This window comes from Rhinopithecus bieti, unplaced genomic scaffold (genome assembly GCF_001698545.2).
Source record: "Rhinopithecus bieti isolate Rb0 unplaced genomic scaffold, ASM169854v2 scaffold_10354, whole genome shotgun sequence".
NCBI lineage: Eukaryota > Metazoa > Chordata > Mammalia > Primates > Cercopithecidae > Rhinopithecus > Rhinopithecus bieti.
Window position 1 is genome coordinate 542889 of NW_016806491.1, and position 20754 is coordinate 563642.

A 20754-nucleotide genomic window follows, 5' to 3' on the forward strand; every position below is an offset into this window, starting at 1 on the left:
AAAAAAAAAAAAAAAAAAAAAAATCCCACTGCCTTAAAGTCAACCAACCAGGAAAATTTAAACCCATAGGAAAAAGTGTATATATCAAAATATGGACAATGGGTATCTCTGAGAAATAAGATTTAGATGATTTTGCTCTATGAGTTCATATGTATTCTATAACAAATGTACTGATTTATTTTCCTAATAACAAAATTAAAGTATTTCTTTTTAATTTTACCTTTAATGTATACACTAAAAAACTTAGCGACCAAAGATGGTCACAGACATACAAAGCAGAAGAACCAGAACTAAAATAGAATCCACATCTCCTAATTCCCAGACTTCTGCTTTTACTACATACTCTGACCAAATGTGTATTAATACAATTGCTGAGATTGTATACTGCCATCTGCAAAGTTACTTGAAATGGGGATTTGAGGACTGTGGAATTAACAAAACTAATCACCAGTTTTCACAAAATTAAGCTTCTCTCATTAAGCATTCTAGTCAAGTATATCTACCTCTAGTCCAATGATTCATAACTGTGGTTACTTTTACATCTGAATGGGGTCTTGATTTCCTTAAACAGTTCATATAAAACTCGTAAGTGTATGGGCATAGTGGCTCATGCCTGTAATCCAGCACTTCAGGAGGTGGGCGGATCACCTGAGGTCAGGAGTTCGAGACCAGCCGGACCAACATGGAGAAACCCCGTCCGTACTAAAAATACAAAATTAGCTGGGCGTGGTGGCATGCCCCTGTAATTCCAGCTACTCAGGAGGAAGAGGTTGCAGTGAGCCAAGATGGTACCACTGCACTCCAGCCTGGGCAACAAGAGTGAAACTCTTTGTCTCAAAACAAACAAAAACCCTCAAAAGTACAAATGGTTTACAAAACTGTAAACTTTTTTTTTTTTTTTTTGAGACGGAGTCTTGCTCTGTCGCCCAAACTGGAGTGCAGTGGCCAGATCTCGGCTCACTGCAAGCTCCGTCTTTCGGGTTCACGCCATTCTCCTGCCTCAGCCTCCCGAGTAGCTGGGACTACAGGCGCCCACCACCTCGCCCAGCTAGTTTTTTGTATTTTTTAGTAGAGACGGGGTTTCACCAGGTTAGCCAGGATGGTCTCGATCTCCTGACCTTGTGATTCGCCCGTCTCGGCCTCCCAAAGTGCTGGGATTACAGGCTTGAGCCACCCCGCCCGGCAAAACTGTAAACTTCTAATTTGGAAGAAAAATCAAATTATTAGGTTGCTGCAAAAGTAATTGTGGTTTTGCACCAACCTGTACCAACACTCCCATTTTCTGCTGTTTCATCACTTGTCATTCCCTCTAAGATGTGCTTACACCAGTTCCTTCCAAATGAAATAATTGTTTTAATTTAAAAGTGAAGTTAAAACACACTTTTTCACTTTTTTTCACTTCACTTTTTTCTTTTTAACTTCACACTAGAGCTTTTCAAAGTGAAAAGTTCTATCCATGGTGCTACTGCACACCTTTGGTTAAAAGCCACTGTTCTAGACTGTACAACAGTACAGCAGGACTATACTCTAGAATGTATCTTCAACTAAATTTGGTCACTTTTGAAGTCATCATTTTCTTTATTTTAGGATAAAGTTATGAAGACATGACAGATTAGATCTCTTTAGGCTTTTCTTTGAGACAGGGTTTTGCTCTGTCACCCAGGCTGGAGTACAACCTTTGCCTCCCGGCTCCCAGGCTCAAGTGATCCTCCTGCCTCAGCCTCCCAAGTAGCTGGGACCACAGGCCTGCACCACAACACTTGGCTAATTTTTGTATTTTTTTTGAGATGGAGTCTTGCTCTGTTGCCCAGGCTAGAATGCAGTGGTGCTATCTTGGCTCACTGCAAGCTCCGCCTCCCGGGTTCCTGCCGTTCTCCTGCCTCAGCCTCCTAAGTAGCTGGGACTACAGGCGCGTGCCACCACGCCCGGCTAAATTTTTGTATTTTTAGTAGACACAGGGTTTCACCATGTTAGCCAGGATGGTCTCGATCTCCTGACCTCGTGATCCGCCTGCTTCGGCCTCCCAAAGTGCTGGGATTACAAGCGTGAGCCACTGCGCCTGGCCCTAATTTTTGTATTTTTTATAGAGACATAAATTTGCCTTGTTGCTCAAGCTGGTCCCAAACTCCTGGGCTCAAGTGATCCACCTGCCTCAGCATCCCAAAGTATTGGGATTACAGGCATGAGCCACTGTGCCCAGCGAGACAGATTAGATTTCTGAGCTCAAAGTTTCCTGGTGATTTAAATGCCTCACAAGATTCTTACCTTGTCCATAAAATGATAATTTCTCCCTTCTTTTTAATAACATTCTTTGCAGAAAGGCTTGTAGAAGTGGCAAGTGCTGCTGATGAATCCTTAATCCCTGGGGTTGTCTTTGATGAGGGATCTTTATTCACAGGAGGGGCCCTCTTCTTATTGGCTTTCTTTCGGTGAGCTTCAGTATTCTCACAAGAATCTTGGGTAGGTTTCTTGGTCTTTTCCTTATTGGCTAAGTCTGTTTCCTTTCTTTGTTTCTTATGAGAATGATTTAGATCAGAAAGGTTTCTTCTCTTTTTGTGAGCATTATGCAAAGTCCCAGGCAACTCCGAGTTAACACAATTTGATCCCAGCTCTGATTTTAATTCATCCTTTTTTACTTCACATGAACTGGGAGATTCTGTGGTCAAGTCGATATAGCTTTCCTCAACAATGCACTCCAAAGGCCTGTTTGCCATTTGTGCCTTTTCTTCCTTACAATTATCTTCATCTACCTGTATCACCCCACATCCCAAGTCTTCAACAGCTAATTCAGGATGATTACCTTCACTTTTAGTTTCACTTGAAGCATCTTGTGTCAAATCAATAAAAGCACCTACAGTATCAGCCTGCAAAGAATTGTCTAATATTTGAGCACTTTGATTTAAATTGCCTCCAGAACATCCCAACTGATCAATATTTAAAACTGTTACTTCTATGAATTCCCCCAAGTTTTTGGTTTCAGTGACTGGATCTTTCGTTAGATCTATGTATGTGTTTGGAAGATGATCCCCGACAGAGTGTGAGATTTCTTCCATTGAAGGCAATTCTTCAATGCTTTCAGGCACTTTTGTTTCCCATACTTGATGCAATTTGAAACATTCATCAGCCACTTCATCACGATGACCCATCTTACCTGAAGCATCTTTAAGAAATTCATATATATCAGGAACCTGTGTTTGTATCATAGAGCTCTGTTCTTCATGAGTTGACTTGCTGTTATCAACATTTTTGTTGGAATTTTCCAATTCCTCCACAGATGTAAAAACTGTGTTCTGACATGAAATATATTCTTTATCTGCTCCTTCATCAGCTTCCTTTCCATGTCTGGGCAAAGATGTCAATGATTCATCAGGTATCATACTCTGTTTAAGACCAGAAGAGCTAGATGGTGTTGCACGTCGTATTTTCACAATAAAATGATCATTGGACTTTTCCATTATGACGGCATGCATAGGTAGATTAGGGTGGTACTGAAAGCCTGGAGCAATGGATCGGCTTGTCCAGGAAGAAGAACAACTTGATTTACTGCTTGAATTATCAGACTCCAGAGCTAAATGAATATCTTGCTCAGATGCATCCTCTTCCTCAAGTAAGGCATCTTCACTAAAATGAGCACTAATGACTTCTTCAGGAGTTGAACTAGACGAAACATCAGGCTTTAAAAAACTGAGATGACCATCTGACTTCAGAGGTGACGGTACTGTTAAAGAGACTGCTAGATCTTCAAAAAGTATGGAAGAAACGCAGGGCTTGCTCTTTTCTACACTACACATATTATCTTTACTTAAAGGTAGGTTAGTAGACACTTCAAACATACAACTTTCATCCAACACATCAGGATGAACTGGCAATGAAAGCCCTGAAGACAGAGATGGACCTTTCTCAGATGATAATAATGACCAATTATCATCACTAATTATTTTAGGACACGGAGAAGCCACCCCTGAAACTAGCTCTTCTGTTGTACAAGCTGGTATAGACTCGCACTTAAGAGTCTCTAGCAACTGCTTCTCTGGAGTCTTTAACTCCCACTCACTTTTTTCAGTACAGTTAACACTACTGTCTAAAAGATCAGAACCTTGCAACAAACTTTTAAATATTTCACCCATTTGTGCATCACTCACTAAATTAAAAGTAAGGCTAGATGCTTGCTGTTCAGTAAGAATCTCGAAACTTCGTTCTGGCTTCAAAGTTGCATGCTGGGATGTCTGTGCATCCTCTATACTGCTTCCTTCGTTTTTTTCTGACTTTGGGGTGCTTGAACAGTGTAGTTCCAAGGAGCGCTCTTCGGATTGAGAGTTCTTTGTATTATCAAAGCAGGTGTTAAAATTTTTTTTAATGTCATGCTTTACAGTGTTAATACTGGCGTTATTTTGGTCTTGATATTTTTCCTCAGATTTTTTACATCCCACTAAAGACTTATAATGAACACAGTCTTCTGATTTTGAGAATTTTTCTTTCAGCAATTCTTTGTTGGAGTTGTGCCCACTCCCTTTCTGACAATCTGAATACTGTGCATTCTGTTTACTTGTTTTCTCAGGTTTGCCTTCATCACTGTCTCTTCCAAAGTTTTTGGAATCACAAAAGTTAACTAAGATTTTCTTAAGCTTTGCAAACAAATAATCAAGTTGGTCATCTACAAACTTCCACAATTTTTTTTTCATATCTGGTAGCTGCTGTTCAAATAAACGATCAACTATGCCATTCTTTTTAACTTGCTTAAGTTTAGACTCTATAACATCACAGAGATTCTTCTGTAAGGTAGTCACTGACTTAGAGATTTTGTGTAAGTTGAGATGTTTAATTAGAGATGTAAAACTCAAAATTGCTGATTCAATAATTCTATGAAATTGTATTAATGAAAATTTTGCCTTGAATTTCATATAATTTTTCCTTACATGTTTTCTTATCATTCGTAACATGTGCATGATCTCTTGTTCAGAAGAGGGTACAGCAATAATTGGAACTATTTTTTCCAAGCTGGAAGTGCTCATCACTTTATCTTTCTTCTCCGTTTTTGAAGATCTGCTAGATTTATCAGGTCTTTTATTCCATTTGTTATTGGTCTGATGAATTCTTACATGTGTTTTCCTACTGTCTTTATCCAAACCCACAGTACTTTTCCCATGTCGTGGGATAGTCTTTGACTTCCGCACATCAGCTGACGCTCTAGGCTTGGAATTTTTTTCAAAACTTTCTTGTGGTTTAGATGTTTCACTATCACTTCTAATTTCCCCTTCTTCTAATTCATCTAATGGTGAATTCTTACATTTGTCTGCTTCTGTACATTTGTCAGATTTGTAAATTGGCTTTTGATTTTCCTTATTGAGATCAGACTGACTCTTAGAGGTAGAATGAGCTGAATTTGGTAAAAACACATCTGTAGAAGAGTAAAATATATTAAATACATTTATAGAAGATAAAAGTATATTAAAGTTTAGTCATTTGACATGTCCATATTAAATATTACATGTAACAAAAAATTAAATACTGAGGCAATTCACTGTTTTACTAGTTCTTTTTGAAGCAGAATGTTAATGCCTAATACTTGCATCATTGATTTTTTTTTGAGAAGTCTTGCTGTGTCACCCAGGCTGGAGTGCAGTGGTGCAATCTTGGCTAACTGTAACCTCTACCTCCCGTGTTCAAGCCAATTCTCCTGCCTCAGCCTCCTGAGTAGCTGGGACGACAGGCGACTGCCCCCACGCCCAGCTAATTTTTGTATTTTAGTAGAGACAGGGTTTCACCATGTTGGCAAGGCTGGTCTTGAACTCCTGACCTCATGATCCACCTGCCTCAGCCTCCCAAACTTCTAGGATTATATGTGTGAGCCACCACGCCCAGCCTGTATCAATGGTTTTTATTGGTCTTAAAAAGTGCTCAGGGCCAGGCATGGTGGCGGGTGCTTGTAATCCCAGGTACTTGGGAGGCTGAGGCAGGAGAATCACTTGGGCTGGGAGGTGGAAGTTGCAGTGAGCTGAGATCACGCCACTGCACTCCAGCCTGGTGACACCATGAGATTCTGTCTCAAAAAAAAAAAAAGAAAAGAAAAGAAACAGAAAAACAACTCTGGCTGGGTGCAGGGGCTCACGCCTGTAATCCCAGCACTTTGGGAGGCCAAGATGGGCAGATCACAAGGTCAGGAGTTCGAGACCAGCCTGGCCAATATGGTCAAACCCTGTCTCTACTAAAAAAAGTATACAAAAATTAGCTGGGATTGGTGGCACGTGCCTGTAGTTCCAGCTACTTGGGAGGCTGAGGCAGGAGAATTGCTTGAACTCAGGAGGCGGAGGTTGCAGTGAGCCGAGATCTCACACCACTGCACTCCAGCCTGGGCAACAGGGTGAGACTTCGTCTAAAAAAAACACACACACACACACAAAAACCTTCCATGTACACTTCTAGATAACAGGGGCTGAGTAATATGCTGTTTTTTTTTTTTTTTTTTTGATACAGAGTCTTGCTCTGTCGCCCAGGCTGGAGTACAGTGGCGCAATCTCTGCTCACTGCAAGCTCCACCTCCTGGGTTCACGCCATTCTCCTTCCTCAGCCTCCTCAGTAGCTGGGATTACAGGCGCCTGCACCAGGCCCGGCTAATTTTTTTGTATTTTTAGTAGAGACGGGGTTTCACTGTGTGAGCCAGGATGGTCTTGATCTCCTGACCTCGTGATCCGCCTGCCTCAGCCTCCCAAAGTGCTGGGATTACAGGCGTGAGCCACTGTGCCCGGCCTACTTTTTATCTTATCAAAAAAGAATATCACCAATTTATCTTATGTATTTTACATTCTCAAAAAAAGCAAAGTTATAGAATATAAACTATTACCTTTATGACTGTTATTATACACTGGAACTTGAGGTGGGCTTTCATTTCTAAGAACTTTTGCTACAGGTCTCACTGGACTATTCAGAGGACTGATGGCTTCCGGAATAGGTCTCAGGTGATTAAGGTCAATGCTCAAAACTGAGTTATCATCATCATGATATACTGAGTTTGTTTCACCAGTTGCCATTCTGTGGTCCATTAACTCAGTCTGCTGAAGTGAAGAATCTAGAGTATCTTTAGGTAAGCAAGGCTCCAAATGACACGATTTACTCTCAACCAGTGGTGTAACTACAACAGAAGGCTCAAATTTTGGGTTATTATCTTCTGAAAGCATTATTGGCAAAATATCAGCTTCCTCAATTGAAGGCTGCAAAATGCTTTCAGTGGTTTCACCCACGGTTGTTGAAAGTGCTACCTTCATTTCCATACCTTCAGAAATACCACAAGAATCTGAATTATCATTTCTTTTGGTATCCAATTCCAATCCAAAGTTTTGAGACACATCTGTTTGTAATACATCCATTACCACAGGAGCTGCTGCCCTTCCATTATTAATGGTTTGTTTCATTCCTGTTGATGGAAACAAGGATTCTGTCTGTTGTATTTCCATAGGAGATGGGAAGGAAGTCTCTGTATCACAAATGGGCACTTCACAATGCATAGTATTGTCAACAGATCTAACTAACAAACTATTTTCTTCTTCCATTTTGGTTTCCGAGATACCAATCCTGGGTTCAGTCACTGCTAGAAGAGCAACTTTTGGTTCCAATAATGATGATTTCGTTTCCCCCATGGTATGTTCACTGACAGAAGCTTCCCCCAAGATATGTTCACTGACGGATGGAACATACGCCACTGTTTTAGCTTGCACTGAAGACTCTGAATCACATACACCACTGGACTTGGGAACATCAGTTATGTTATGCTGATTATCCTGAGAAACGGGTTGCTTTTTAGCAGGAGAAAGAGTTAAGTTCAATTTTTCCATAAAACTCAATTTTAGGTCTTTGTTTTTTGTTTCATTTGGACCATTCTCAGCTTTCATTGCAAGCTCTTTATTATCTGCTCCTTCAGAAACACCATTATCAGGGACTTCTCCCTTATCAGTCTTTGGCTCATTCTGTTTCTTTAAATCAGAAGTGGTTTTCTTAGTTTCCTTATTAGCCTTCTGAAAATGTTCTGTAGGTACTCTTTTTTCATTTCTAATATGCTTATTATCTTCTTTGCTTTCTCGTTCTCTTTTCCTCTTATCTTCGGTTCTATGTCTTTCTGCTTTTAAAGGTGTATTTTCCCACTGGTGCATAGCATCAACTTCCTTAGAGTCAATGTTTTTGTGAGTTCTACTGTTTGAAAGAAAAGATGGACATCTTCCATCTTGAAAACTATGACTGTTTACACTCCTGTCTCTTTTACAATCTTCCCATCCTCTTCTCTCTTCTACATGGTATTTACTTGAATTATGAGAAAATGTTATTTCGTTCTTGGAATGAGGAAGTGATGCTCGTTCAGATCTTCTCCAGTGATCTTGGTCCTTTACTACTGACTTAGGTTTTTGATCAACTTTTCTTTCTTCTTTGTCTTGTGATTTAACTTCTTTCCTATTTATATTTTGTGATCTTTCACTTTGTCGTTCTAGTTTTTTGTCACTTTGAGAGTCTACTCGACTGTGTGACCTTTCTCCGAGGGTCTCTTTCTCCCAAGAAGAGTTAATGCGTTCACCTTTATAGTCAGAATCTGAGTTACTTTTAAACTTTGAACTTTTGCTTTCAGTCTTTGGTTCACCTTTACCATATTTCTCAGGATGTCCTTGCAGCCTTTGACTAGCCTCCAGTATCCTTGGTTCACCATCACCACAGCCAGGACTTAAGTCTTTTCGTACTCTTTCAGCTCCTCTGTTGAACTGGCTATGTCTAATATCTTTTCTTCCTCTTCTACTGTCCTCATTTGAGCTACTCTCACCAACCTGATAATGAGAACGCGACCAAACACCATTAGTGCAGTGTTTCTCGACAGATGTAGGTAAATGTGAAGTACTCCTTTTATCAGAATGTGATTTTCCTTCCTTTTCCAGATTTGGCAGTGAAGTGCTATGATGTACATCTTTGGAAACATCACTTTTAGCTCTGTGATCAGTCTTTGAACAATCATCCAAATGTGGAGATCTAGATTTAAGATCTTTTGTTTTAACTGTATCAAATGTCCTTGCGGTTTTATGATTATTTCGAAAATGTGGAAACTCAGACAATCTATTGAGAAATAATAAAAAAAAAAAAACAAAGTTCAATTATATTTGCAATATTCCAAACTTTATTCACATGAGTAATTCATGATTAAGAAATTACCAGCTTTGGCCGGGCATGGTGACTCATGCCTATAATCCCAGCACTTTGGGAGGCCGATGCGGGTGGATCACTTGAGGTCAGGAGTTTGAGACCAGCCTGGCCAACATGGTGAAACCCCGTCTCTACCAAAAATACAAAAAAATTAGCCAGGTGTGGTGGCAGGCACCTGTAATCCCAGCTACTTGGGAGGCTGAGGCAGGAGAACTGCTTGAACCTGGGAGGCGGAGGTTGCAGTGAGCTGAGACTGTGCCACTGTACTCCAGCCTGGGTGACAGAGCAAGACTCTGTCTCAGCTTCAACCTCCTGGTTGAGAAAGAAATTATCAGCTTTGGCCAGGTGTGGTGGCTCATGCCTGTAATACCAGCATTTTAGGAGGCCAAGGCAGGAGGATCACTTGTTTGAGCCCAGGAGTTCAAGATCAACCTGGGCAACATAGTGACATCCTGTCTCTAAAAAAATTTTTTGTTTTAATTAGTCAGGCATAGTGGTACATGCCTGTGGTCCTAGCTACTTGGAAGGCTGAGGTGGGAGGATCACTTAAGACCAGGAGGTTGAGGCTGCAGTGAGCCAGGACTGCGCTATTGCACTCCAGCCTGGGTGACAGAACGAAGTGAGACCCTGTCCCTAAAAAAAAAGAAGAAAAAGAAATTACCAGCTTCCAACTAAATTAGCCCGTTTTTAAAACATGAAATTCTCTTTCATGTGCTTTGCTCAAATAAGTTTTGAGGACCTGAGGATCTATCCCAATACTTGCCAATGGCTCTCAGACTTACTTCACCACACTGCATAACTCCCCAGCTAACCACAAGTTCACTTCTTTTAGAACAAGTGACATTATTTTCTTGCCTTATTCATTCTGGCTCAACTGAAACACAAGGAAAAGTAAAATCTTGCTAAACAACAGACATGATCAAAGTAAAACTCTACATAATTCTCTATCCTAGTTTTTCTGTTTCACATACAATCCCATAGCAAGCCAAAGCACCAATGGCCATCTTAAGGTGTTATATACTATGCAAAAGTAAAAAGGAATAAAGAGTTGTAATTCTTTCCTAGGAGAATGGTATATATTTACTGTTTAAAACAAACAAAAATCTAAGTCTTAAGGTTTTATATTAGTGTTTAAAAAAACTGTTAGGTTTCCTAGCAATAAAATGCAGAGAGCTCAATTTAGCTTTTTTTTTTTTTTTTTTTTTTGAGACAGAGTCTCCCTCTTTCACCCAGGCTGAGTGCAGCAGCATGATCATGGCTCACTGCAGCCTTGATATCCTAGGCTCAAGCAATCCTCTCACTTCAACCTCCCAAGTAGCTGGGACTACAGGCACATGCCACCACGCCCAGCTAATTTTTAATTTTTTGTAGAGATGGGATCTCACTATGCTGCACAGGCTGGTCTCAAACTCCTGGACTCAAGCAATTCTCCTGCCTTTGCTTCCCAATGTACTGAAATTACAGGTGTGAGCCACTGTGCCTGGCCTATTTTAGCTTCTGGTAATAACTTCATCTTCCTGAACTTCCATAATTTCTTTGAAATTTCATATATCTATTTCTAATCAGTATTAAATGTGTAGAAAAACCCAAAACTTAAAAAATTCAGAAATATAGGGCGATTGTTATAAGAGAGGATTAGAAAAACATACAACCTAAAACAATATGTAAACCTCATATGAACCCTGTTAAGAGTTGATTGTGTCCCCTCTCCTGACCAAATTCATAATTTGAAGTTCTAACCCATTGTTCTTCAGAATATGACCTTATTTAAAGGGTCTTTACAGAAGTAATCAAGTTAAAGTGATATCCTAAGAGACACAGGAAGTAGACAACCATCTACAACTACAGAGGCCTGAATCAGATCCTTCCTTTAGAGCCCTCAAAAGAAACTAACTTTGCTGACACTTTCATTTTGGACTTCTAGCCTCCAGAACTGTGAGACAAATTTTGGTTGTTTAGGCCACCCATTTCTGGTAGTTTTGTTACACTAACCCAGGAAACCAATATAGATACTGACTCAACCGACCAACTGTTGGTAGATACCTTTGAGATCACTGGAGAAATGTAAACACGAAAAGCACTAACCATAAAAGGAACACCCTTGAAGCTGGGTGCAGTGGCTCATGCCTGTAATCCCAGCACTTTGGAGGGCCAAGGCAGGTAGATCACTTGAGGTTAGGAGTTCAAGGCCAGCCTGGACAAAATCGTGAAACCCTGTCTACTAAAAATACAAAACACCATTGTTTTTTGTTTTTTTTATTTTTCACAGGTGGTGCATGCCTGTAATCCCAGCTACTGGGGAGGCTGACGTGGGAGGATCACTTGAACCCAGCAGGCAAAGGTTGCAATGAGCTGAGATCACGCCACTGCACTGGGCAACAGAGCAAGATTCTACCTCAAAAAAAAAAAGGCTGGGCACAGGTGGCTCATGCCTGAAATCTCCGCACTTTTGGGAGGTCAAGGTGGGTGGATCACCTGAGGTCAGGAGTTCAAGACTAGCCTGACCAACATGGTGAAACCCTGTCCGTGTCTACTAAAAACACAAAAATATTAGCTGGGTATAGGCTGGGTACAGTGGCTCGTGCCTGTAATCCCAGAACATTGGGAGGCTAAGGCAGGTGGGTCACCTGAGGTCAGGAGTTCGAGACCAGCCTGACCAACATGGTGAAACCCCATCTCTACTAAAAATACAAAAATTAGCCAGCGTGGTGTGGGTGCCTGTAATCCCAGCTACTCAGGAGGCTGAGGCAGGAGAATGTTTGAACCCAGGAGGCGGAGGTTGAAGTAAGCTGAGATCACGCCACTGCACTCCAGCTGGGCAACAGAGTGAGACTCTGTCTCAAAATATAAAATAAAAATTTTCTTTAATTAGCCGGGTGTGGTGGCGAGTGCCTGTAATCCTGGCTACTCGGGAGGCAGAGCTGCTTGAACCTGAGAGGCAAAGGTTGGGGTGAGCCGAGACTGCACCACCGCACTCCAGCCTGGGCAACAGAGTGAGGCTCTGTCTCGGAAAAAAAAAAGGCCAGCACACAGTGGCTCATGCCTGTAATCCCAGCACTTTGGGAGGCTGAGGCAGGCGGATCATGAGGTCAAGAGATCGAGACCATCCTGGCCAACATGGTAAAACCTCATCTCTACTAAAAATACAAAAATTAGCTGGGCATGGTGGCGCGTGCCTGTAGTCCTAGCTACTTAGGAGGCTGAGGCAGGAGAATTGCTTGAACCCAGGACGGGGAGGTTGCAGTGAGCCAAGATCGTGCCACTGCACTCCAGCCTGGCGACAGAGTGAGACTCCATCTCAAAAAAAAAAAAAAAAAAGTGAGTTAGTAGAAAGAAAAAAAATGAAAACAAGTTTAGACAACTTCTTCAGAGGTTTGGCTATGAAGATATGAACTTCTCTCTGGAGCAAAATATTGCCTCCAACCAATAAGAGAGAGAAATTAATGGAGAAAATCCCCTTGAGAAAGGAAAGAATATACAATTGAGGGATAGTATAAAGGCTGTTTATTAATAGAGTACATGAGCACAGATGCCCTCTTGATATTTTGGTAATTTAGTGGGGACCTAGAAGAAGCCATGACATATACACCATCATCCCATCAGGGCAAATAATAGTAGAGCAAGAACTCAGTGTTTTAGGAAACTAAATATATTCAGAGAAATATGTGGCAATGTTCTATTTTTATTTGCTTCCTTTTTTTTGAGATGGAGTCAGGCTGTCACCAAGGATGGAATGCAGTGGTATGACCTCAGCTCACTGCAACCTCTGCCTCCCAGCTTCAAGTGATTCTCCTGCCTCAGCCTCCCAAGTAGGTAGAATTATAGGTGTCCACCACCACACCTGGCTAATTTTTTTTTTGAGATGGAGTTTCATTCTTGTTGCCCAGGCTGGAGTGCAATGGCACAATCTCGGCAACCTCTGCCTCCTGGGTTCAAGAGAGTCTCCTGCCTCAGCCTTCGGAGTAGCTGTGATTCTGGGGATGCACCACCATGTCCAGCTAATTTTGTATTTTTCTTTTCTTTTAGTAGAGATGGGGTTTCACCATGTTGGTCAGGCTGGTCTCAAACTCCTGACCTCAGATGATCTGCCCGCCTTGGCCTCCCAAAATGCTAGGATTACAGGGATGAGCCACCACGCCCAGCCAAATATTTGTATTTTTAGTAGAGACAGGGTTTCACCCTGTTGGCCAGGCTGGTCTACAACTCTTGAGCTCGAGTGACCTGTCCCCCCCAGCCTCCCAAAGTGCTGGGATTACAGGTACGAGCCACTGAGCCTGGCCACAATGTTCTATTAATAATCACATATGGGCCAAGCATGGTGGCTCACCCCTATAATCCTAACACTTTGGGAGGCAGAGGCAGTAGGATCACTTGAGGCCAGGACTTCAAGACCAGTGTGAGCTACATAGTGAGACCCTGTCTCCACCAAAAATAAAAAATAAAAAAATTGGCCGGGCGCGGTGGCTCAAGCCTGTAATCCCAGCACTTTGGGAGGCCCAGACGGGCGGATCACGAGGTCAGGAGATCGAGACCATCCTGGCTAATATGGTGAAACCCCGTCTCTACTAAAAAAAAAATACAAAAAAACTAGCCGGGCGAGGTGGTGGGCGCCTGTAGTCCCAGCTACTCGGGAGGCTGAGGCAGGAGAATGGCGTAAACCCGGGAGGCGGAGCTTGCAGTGAGCTGAGATCCGGCCACTGCACTCCAGCCTGGGTGACAGAGCGAGACTCCGTCTCAAAAAAAAAAAAAAAAATTAGGAGACATGGTGTTGTACACCTGTTGTCTCAGCTACTTGGAAGGCTGAGGAAGGAGGATCCCTTGAGCCCAGGAGGTGGAGGTTGCACTGAGTTATAATTACACCACTGCATTCCAGCCTGGGTGACAAAATGAGACCCTGTCTCTGAAAAAAAAAAAACAAAAAAAAAACAAAAAAAAACAAAAAAAAAACAGAAAACAAAAAACATTATTTTCATCTTTCCTCTCAAAGTTAAAAATATTCCACATATCAATACCCACGTAATTTATAACAGCTACACCGCTCAGTAATACCTTTGGTGAAGATTACTTATTTCTTCATCCTTGCGGTTTATTTCCACCCTGGCAGTTTTGATAAGTGCTGAAATATTCTTCTTAAGAGACTGGTTTTCATTTATTAAGCTGAAATTCTAAAACACCACAAAATATATTAATGAAGTACGTACCTACAGGGTTACTAATACTACTACATATATTAGCTGATAATTATCGAATGTTAACTACATGCAGGCATCACACATTCATAAGCCATTTGAGGAGTACTATTATCCCCCTTATACAAGTGGGGAAGCTGAGACTGAGAAGATAACTGGCACCAGAAATAGTCCCACTTAAAGTGAAACTACTTAAAACAGAGATTGAAATGAAAACCAATGAACAGCAGAAAAGTAAGTTCTGCCTGGCCATGATCTTGAAAATTTAAAATAAAAATGGTAAGAATTAGGTTATATTCAACAGCTTTGGTTAAACTTGCAAAGATGTATTAGTCCGGTCTAGGTGCGGTGGGGCTCATGCCTGTAATCCCAGGACTTTGGGAGGCCGAGGCGGGTGGATCACCTAAGGTCAGGAGTTCAAGACCAGCCTGGCCAACATGCTGAAACCCTGTCTCTACTAAAAATACAAACATTAGCCAGGTGTCGTGGCGGGTGCCTGTAATCCCAGCTACTTGGGAGGCTGAGGCAGGGGAACCGCTTGAGCGTGAGAGGCGGAGGTTGCAGTGAGCTGGAGGTTGCAGTGAGCTGAGATTATGCCACTGCACTCCAGCCTGGCAACAGAGCAAGGCTGCGTCAAAAAAAAAAAAAAGAAGATGTATTAGTCCCTAAGATAAACTAAGAAAGAATTGATAGTTCACTGGTTCTTTCAGGGGAACGAGAAGGAAGAGAAACAATTTTACTAAAAAGTATAAACTAGAATAGGACATAACATTCCTGATTTTTGCAGTGCAGTCACAAAATTGGTCATTCTGGCAAAAGCTGTGACGGCATCATAAGTGTCTCCCAACAGCCATTTTAAACCCGTATCTTTGTTCCTCAAAACCATTGTTTTAAACCAGTTGTCATTATCTCCACAAATTTTCTATTAATTAACTATTAATTGACCTAAGTCTAACAGACCCTTTATATCAAGTCATTTAACAAATCAAGCCGTTTTCTTTTATCAGTTTCATCAACTCAGGAAATAATGCATATTTGTCATATTTGCTATTTCATTCAATTTCATCAATTCAGGAAATAATGCATACTTGCCACATTTGCTATTTCATTTAATACTAAAAGAAAGCTTTCTTATAAACTGTCAACATTTTAACATTTTAATTTCTATTTATAACAACTTTTTTTTTTTTTTTTTTTAAGTGATAGGGTCTTCCTCTGTCACCCAGGCTGGAGTGCAGTGGCACAATCACAGCTCACTGTAACTTCAAACTCCTGAGTTCAAGGGTCCTCCCTCCTCAGCCTCCTAAGTAGCAAGCACTACAGGGGGGCCATACACAGCTAATTGTTTTATTTTTTTGTAGAGATGAGGTTTCGCTACCTTGCCAAGGCTGGGCTCAAACTCCTGGCCTCAAGCAATCCTCCCACCTCTGCCTCTCAAAGTGCTGAAACTACTGGTGTGAGTCACTGTGCCCGGTAATTTGTTTTTTATGTTTTCATTTATACCCTACCTGTGTCTGTATTTCTTTAAACTTTTTCATCAGCTCTTTCATTTGCAGTTGACATTTTCCATATTCTACTTGCAACTATAAAATATAAAAGGATTAAGTATCATTCAAAATTATTTTCTTAGTTTAATTGGCATTTCAAAATATTTTAAAATTTGCAAATCAATTCACTAAGAAGGCAGATGAGGTCTACTTCTACCAGAAAGATTACCAGTTTTAAAGTTAAGCCTACAAATAATCTATTTTGTTTACTTTCACATTCAACATCCAAACCTTAAAATTCAAATATAGTAGAAAGAAATAGAAGTCTCAGGACATTTTATGCAACATATGATTTAACTTTGTACATTTCATGAAAAGAAAAAATGTTATAACACTGTTTGCCTGTTGAGGTTTTATACTCAGATGCTTAAATTGGGTCAAGCAAAATTATAACTAAATTTAGACAAGTATTCAGAAAACATTCCTTTAAAAAGCAGGTCTGAAGACAAAAACTGACTTAAATATTTATTAATCTAAGAGCTAAGTTCCTAAACAAAATATTTGTTCAAAACTAAGCAGCTGATTGCTCTTCAGAAGCTACAAAATAGTAAATAACTGTCCTTAATAATTGTAGCAACCCATACATCATTATATGTTGCCTCCTTTGCAGTTCCTTCTTCAGTCAGGATCTCTTCGTATAAGTCCAAACAATTTCTTGATGGTACACAGGATTTGGAAGCACTGTCTAAAAACAAACAAAAAAACCTTCCATTAAATTACTTGTCATACTTTTTTGTTTTGTTTTTTGAGTCTCACTCTGTCACCCATGCTAGAGTGCAATGGCAGTGGTGCAAATCTTGGATCACTGTAGCGTCACCCTCCCAGGTTCAAGCCATTTTCATGCCTCAGCCTCCCAAGTAGCTGGGATTATAGGTGCACGCCCCCATGCCCCACTAATTTTTGTATTTTTAGTAGAGATGGTGAGATGGTGTTTCACCATGTTGGCCAGGCTGGTCTCGAACTCTTGACCTCAAGAAATCTACCTGCCTTGGCCTCTCAAAGTGAAAATATTTGTTTACATTTCTTTTTTTTTTTTTTGAGACGAGTCTCGGCTCTGTCGCCCCAAACTAGATGCAGTGGGCCGGATCTCAGCTCACTGGGCAAGCCTCCACCCTTTTCGGGTTCAGCGCCATTCTCCTGCCTCAGCCTCCCGAGTAGCTGGGACTATAGCACCTGCCCACCTCGCCCGGCAGTTTTTGATTTTTAGTAGAGACGGGGTCATCGGTTAGCCCAGGATGGTCTCGATCGTCCTGACCCTTGTGATCCGCCCGTCTCAGCCTCCACAAGTGCTGGATTACAGGCTTGAAGCCACCGCGCCCGGCTAACTTTCTTTTTTTTTTTTGAGACACTGTGTTGCCAGGCTGGAGTGCAGTCACACGATCTTGGCTCAATGCAACCTCCGCCTCCTGGGTTCAAGCGATTCTTCTGCCTCAGCCTCCCTGAATAGCTGGGACTATAAGCACATGCCACCACGCCCAGCTAATTTTTTTTTTGTATTTTTAGTAGAAACGAGGTTTTGCCATGTTGGCCAGGCTGGTCTCCAACTCCTGACCTCAGGTGATCCGCCTGCCTCAGCCTTGCAAAGTGCTGGGATTACAGGCGTGAGCCACCGTGCCCAGCCTTGTTACACTTTTTGATATTTTGTCTACTTCAAAGATTATACATTTCTCCATCTCCTATACTTCATCCTACATTTCACTTCTCCTACATTCCAAATTTATACTGATTTTACAGATGGACTACCAATTTACCTAAATGGTTGTTGTCAACCAAATTAGGTATGAAGATCATAACTGTTCAAAACTTTAAGAAACCTGGCCGGGCGCGGTGGCTCAAGCCTGTAATCCCAGCACTTTGGGAGGCCGAGACGGGCGGATCACAAGGTCAGGAGATCGAGACCATCTTGGCTAACACAGTGAAACCCCGTCTCTACTAAAAAATGCAAAAAAACTAGCCAGGCGAGTTGGCGGGCACGTGTAGTCCCAGCTACTCGGGAGGCTGAGGTAGGAGAATGGCGTAAACCCGGGAGGCGAAGCTTGCAGTGAGCTGAGATCCGGCCACTGCACTTCGGTCTGGACCACAGAGCAAGGCTCTGTCTCAAAAAAAAAAAAAAAAATCTGATTATGGAAAAGATTTCTAATTTGAATAGGTCATTAGATTCTCAGCATATCACTCTTACTGATACATTTAAAAATACTTATAGTAACTTACACTTTTCAAATGTTCTAATATCATATAACCTGCAAGAGTATGAGTGCAGTCAGGCGTGGTGACCTATGCCTGTAATCCCAGCACTTTGGGAGGCTGAGGCGGGCAGATCACGAGGTCAGGAGATCGAGACTATCCAGGCTAACATGGTGAAACCTTATCTCTACTAAAAATACAAAAAAAATTAGCCGGGCGTGGTGGCACGTGCCTGTGGTCCCAGCTACTTGGGAGGCTGAAGCAGGAGAACCACTTGAACCCGGGAGGCGGATGTTGCAGTGAGCCGAGATTAAGCCACTGCACTTAATCCTGGGCGATAGAGTGAGACTCTGTCTAAAAAAAAGAGTATGAGTGAATAGTAACAGACACCAGTACTAGTTGTACTTCAATAGTAGAAAATGTTTTTGCACAAGGCTCAATCAAATCTGAGACCGAGATGAATAAACCTGTTTGCTAATTTGTTTTTCTGATCAAGCTTTGGTTAAGATTGGGTTCTGGAAGTTATCGTGGGGGAAAAAGAAAGAAAAGAATTACCTCAGTGTAATTACAAAGAATGGGCAAATTGTTTAGGAGCTATGATATACCAGGATTTGGTAACCACAAAACAAACACAATGAACTGACTAAAAAAATGAAACTATTTTTATGGAATTCACATACCAGAAACAGCACTGTCCAACCCAGCATATATGTCCAATGAGCCTTCATCATTGTTCTTAAGAGGAGAAGCTGCAAGAAAGGCAAAGACTAGTTAAAAATGACGTTAGGCACTGCGATTTTTCCATTCCTACACTGAAGGACCAGGAAAAGAAAGAGACTTAATAGTTTTGCTTTAAAAAAGAGATAAGCCAGGCACGGTGGCTCACGCCTGTAAACTCAGCACTTTGGGAGGCTGAGTCAGGCGGATTGCTTAAGCTCAGGAGATCAAGACCAGCCTGGACAACACAGCGTGTCAAAAATAAAAATTTAGCCAGGTGTGGTGGCACATGGGAGGCTGAGGTGGACTGCTTGAGCCCAGAAGGTCAAGGCTGCAGAGAGCCATGACTCTGCCACTGCACTCCAGCCTGGGTGACAGTGCGAGATCCTGTCTCATATATATATATTCTACTGAAAGAGTTCCCATACCAGTTACAGCGGAGTAGTTTCTACGAAACCAATCCTCCTGCAGATAACTACTGTAAACACTAAATAAAATATTCGAAGCTATCTAAAGAGCTAGAGAACACCCTAAAGCAGGCAAAAACTGAAAGGGTAGTGACAACTGAAAGAAAATAGCACCTCCCAAGTTCCCTGTCCCCCTTTATTACTGCTTTTTGTAGAAAGACAGGCCCTAGTTGTAGCTATACTGGGCAGTGACAACTCAAGATAGAAACCTCCAGTCCTTTAGTAGCTTGAAGAACTGGAGAAAAGAATTTGTCATGATAACAGTGACTAGTACACGAAAGGGGAATTACAGAAATCCACAAAGAGCATTACCTAAATTCTGCCCAAATCTCTGGGTGACTCTCAAAAAAGGGTAGAACTCCAAAAAGCCAGCTAAACCTAAAACAGAGATTTCAGTTGCTATTACAGAAGGGACCGAATCGCAAGTTCAGCTAAGTTAAATATCTGCTAAAATTAAAAACAACTCTTCAGAGGAATGTTAACAGCATCCAGCCTCTCACATTTCATTTACAATGTTGACTATTCAATCCAAAGTTACTACATGGTGGCCAGGTGCAATGACTCACACCTGTATTCCCAGCACTTTTGGAGGCCAAGGCCACAGGATTGCTTGAGCCCATGAGTTTGAGATCAGCCTAGGTAACATGGTGAGACTCTGTCTCTACAAAAAAATTAAATGAAAACTAGCTTGAGCATGGTGGCAGATGCCTGTAGTCCTGGCTACTCAGGAGACTGGGGCAGGAGGATGACTTGAACCTAGGAGGTCAAGACTGCAGTGAGCCATGTTCATGCGACTACACTCCAGCTTGGCTGACAGAGGAAGAACTTGTCTCCAAAAAAACCACACAGACAAGCACAAACTTACTACACAGAAAATCTCAGAAACAATGAAAAAGAACCAAAGGAAAAAGCTACAACTGAAGATTACAATATGTAATATAAAAAGTTACTGGATGTGCTTGACAGGAGAACCACTGAACTTGAAGAGAGATCAACAGAAATTACCCAATCTGTAGATAGACAGACTTTCTTAAAAAAGAACTGAGTCTTAGTGACCTACATGATACTACCAAAGTTCTCACATAATGTGTATCTGGAGTCCAGAAGCAAATAGAGAATGGGGAGAAACTGCTACTAGAAGGATACCAAAGAATGCTAGGACTGGAAATGGTAAATAAATGAGTAATCATAAAAGACTAAATTTTCGGCCGGGCGCGGTGGCTCAAGCCTGTAATCCCAGCACTTTGGGAGGCCGAGACGGGCGGATCACGAGGTCAGGAGATAGAGACCATCCTGGCTAATACGGTGAAACCCCGTCTCTACTAAAAAATACAAAAAACTAGCCGGGCGAGGTGGCGGGCGCCTGTAGTCCCAGCTACTCGGAGGCTGAGGCAGGAGAATGGCGTAAACCCGGGAGGCGGAGCTTGCAGTGAGCTGAGATCCGGCCACTGCACTCCAGCCTGGGCGACAGAGCGA

At 41.7% G+C, this 20754-nt stretch overlaps 1 protein-coding gene across 6 annotated transcripts in view; it reads right to left on the reverse strand.

Moving 5' to 3' along the window:
- Positions 1–20754, reverse strand: part of CASP8AP2 (caspase 8 associated protein 2) — a 40220-nt gene that overhangs the window by 5761 nt on the left and 13705 nt on the right. For 2 of the 6 annotated variants that reach the window (XM_017876784.1, XM_017876783.1), the window contains exons 3-9: positions 19591–19656; positions 18775–18843; positions 16495–16595; positions 15872–15946; positions 14224–14339; positions 6842–9087; positions 2266–5398 (exon numbers count right to left, since the gene is read on the reverse strand). In XM_017876784.1, coding sequence (XP_017732273.1) covers positions 2266–5398; positions 6842–9087; positions 14224–14339; positions 15872–15946; positions 16495–16595; positions 18775–18843; positions 19591–19656 — 5806 coding nt within the window. Of the gene's footprint in view, positions 1–2164; positions 5399–6841; positions 9088–14223; positions 14340–15871; positions 15947–16494; positions 16596–18774; positions 18844–19590; positions 19657–20754 lie in introns of those variants that run through there. The other 4 variants (XM_017876786.1, XM_017876785.1, XM_017876782.1 and 1 more) reach the window with 2 other exon arrangements.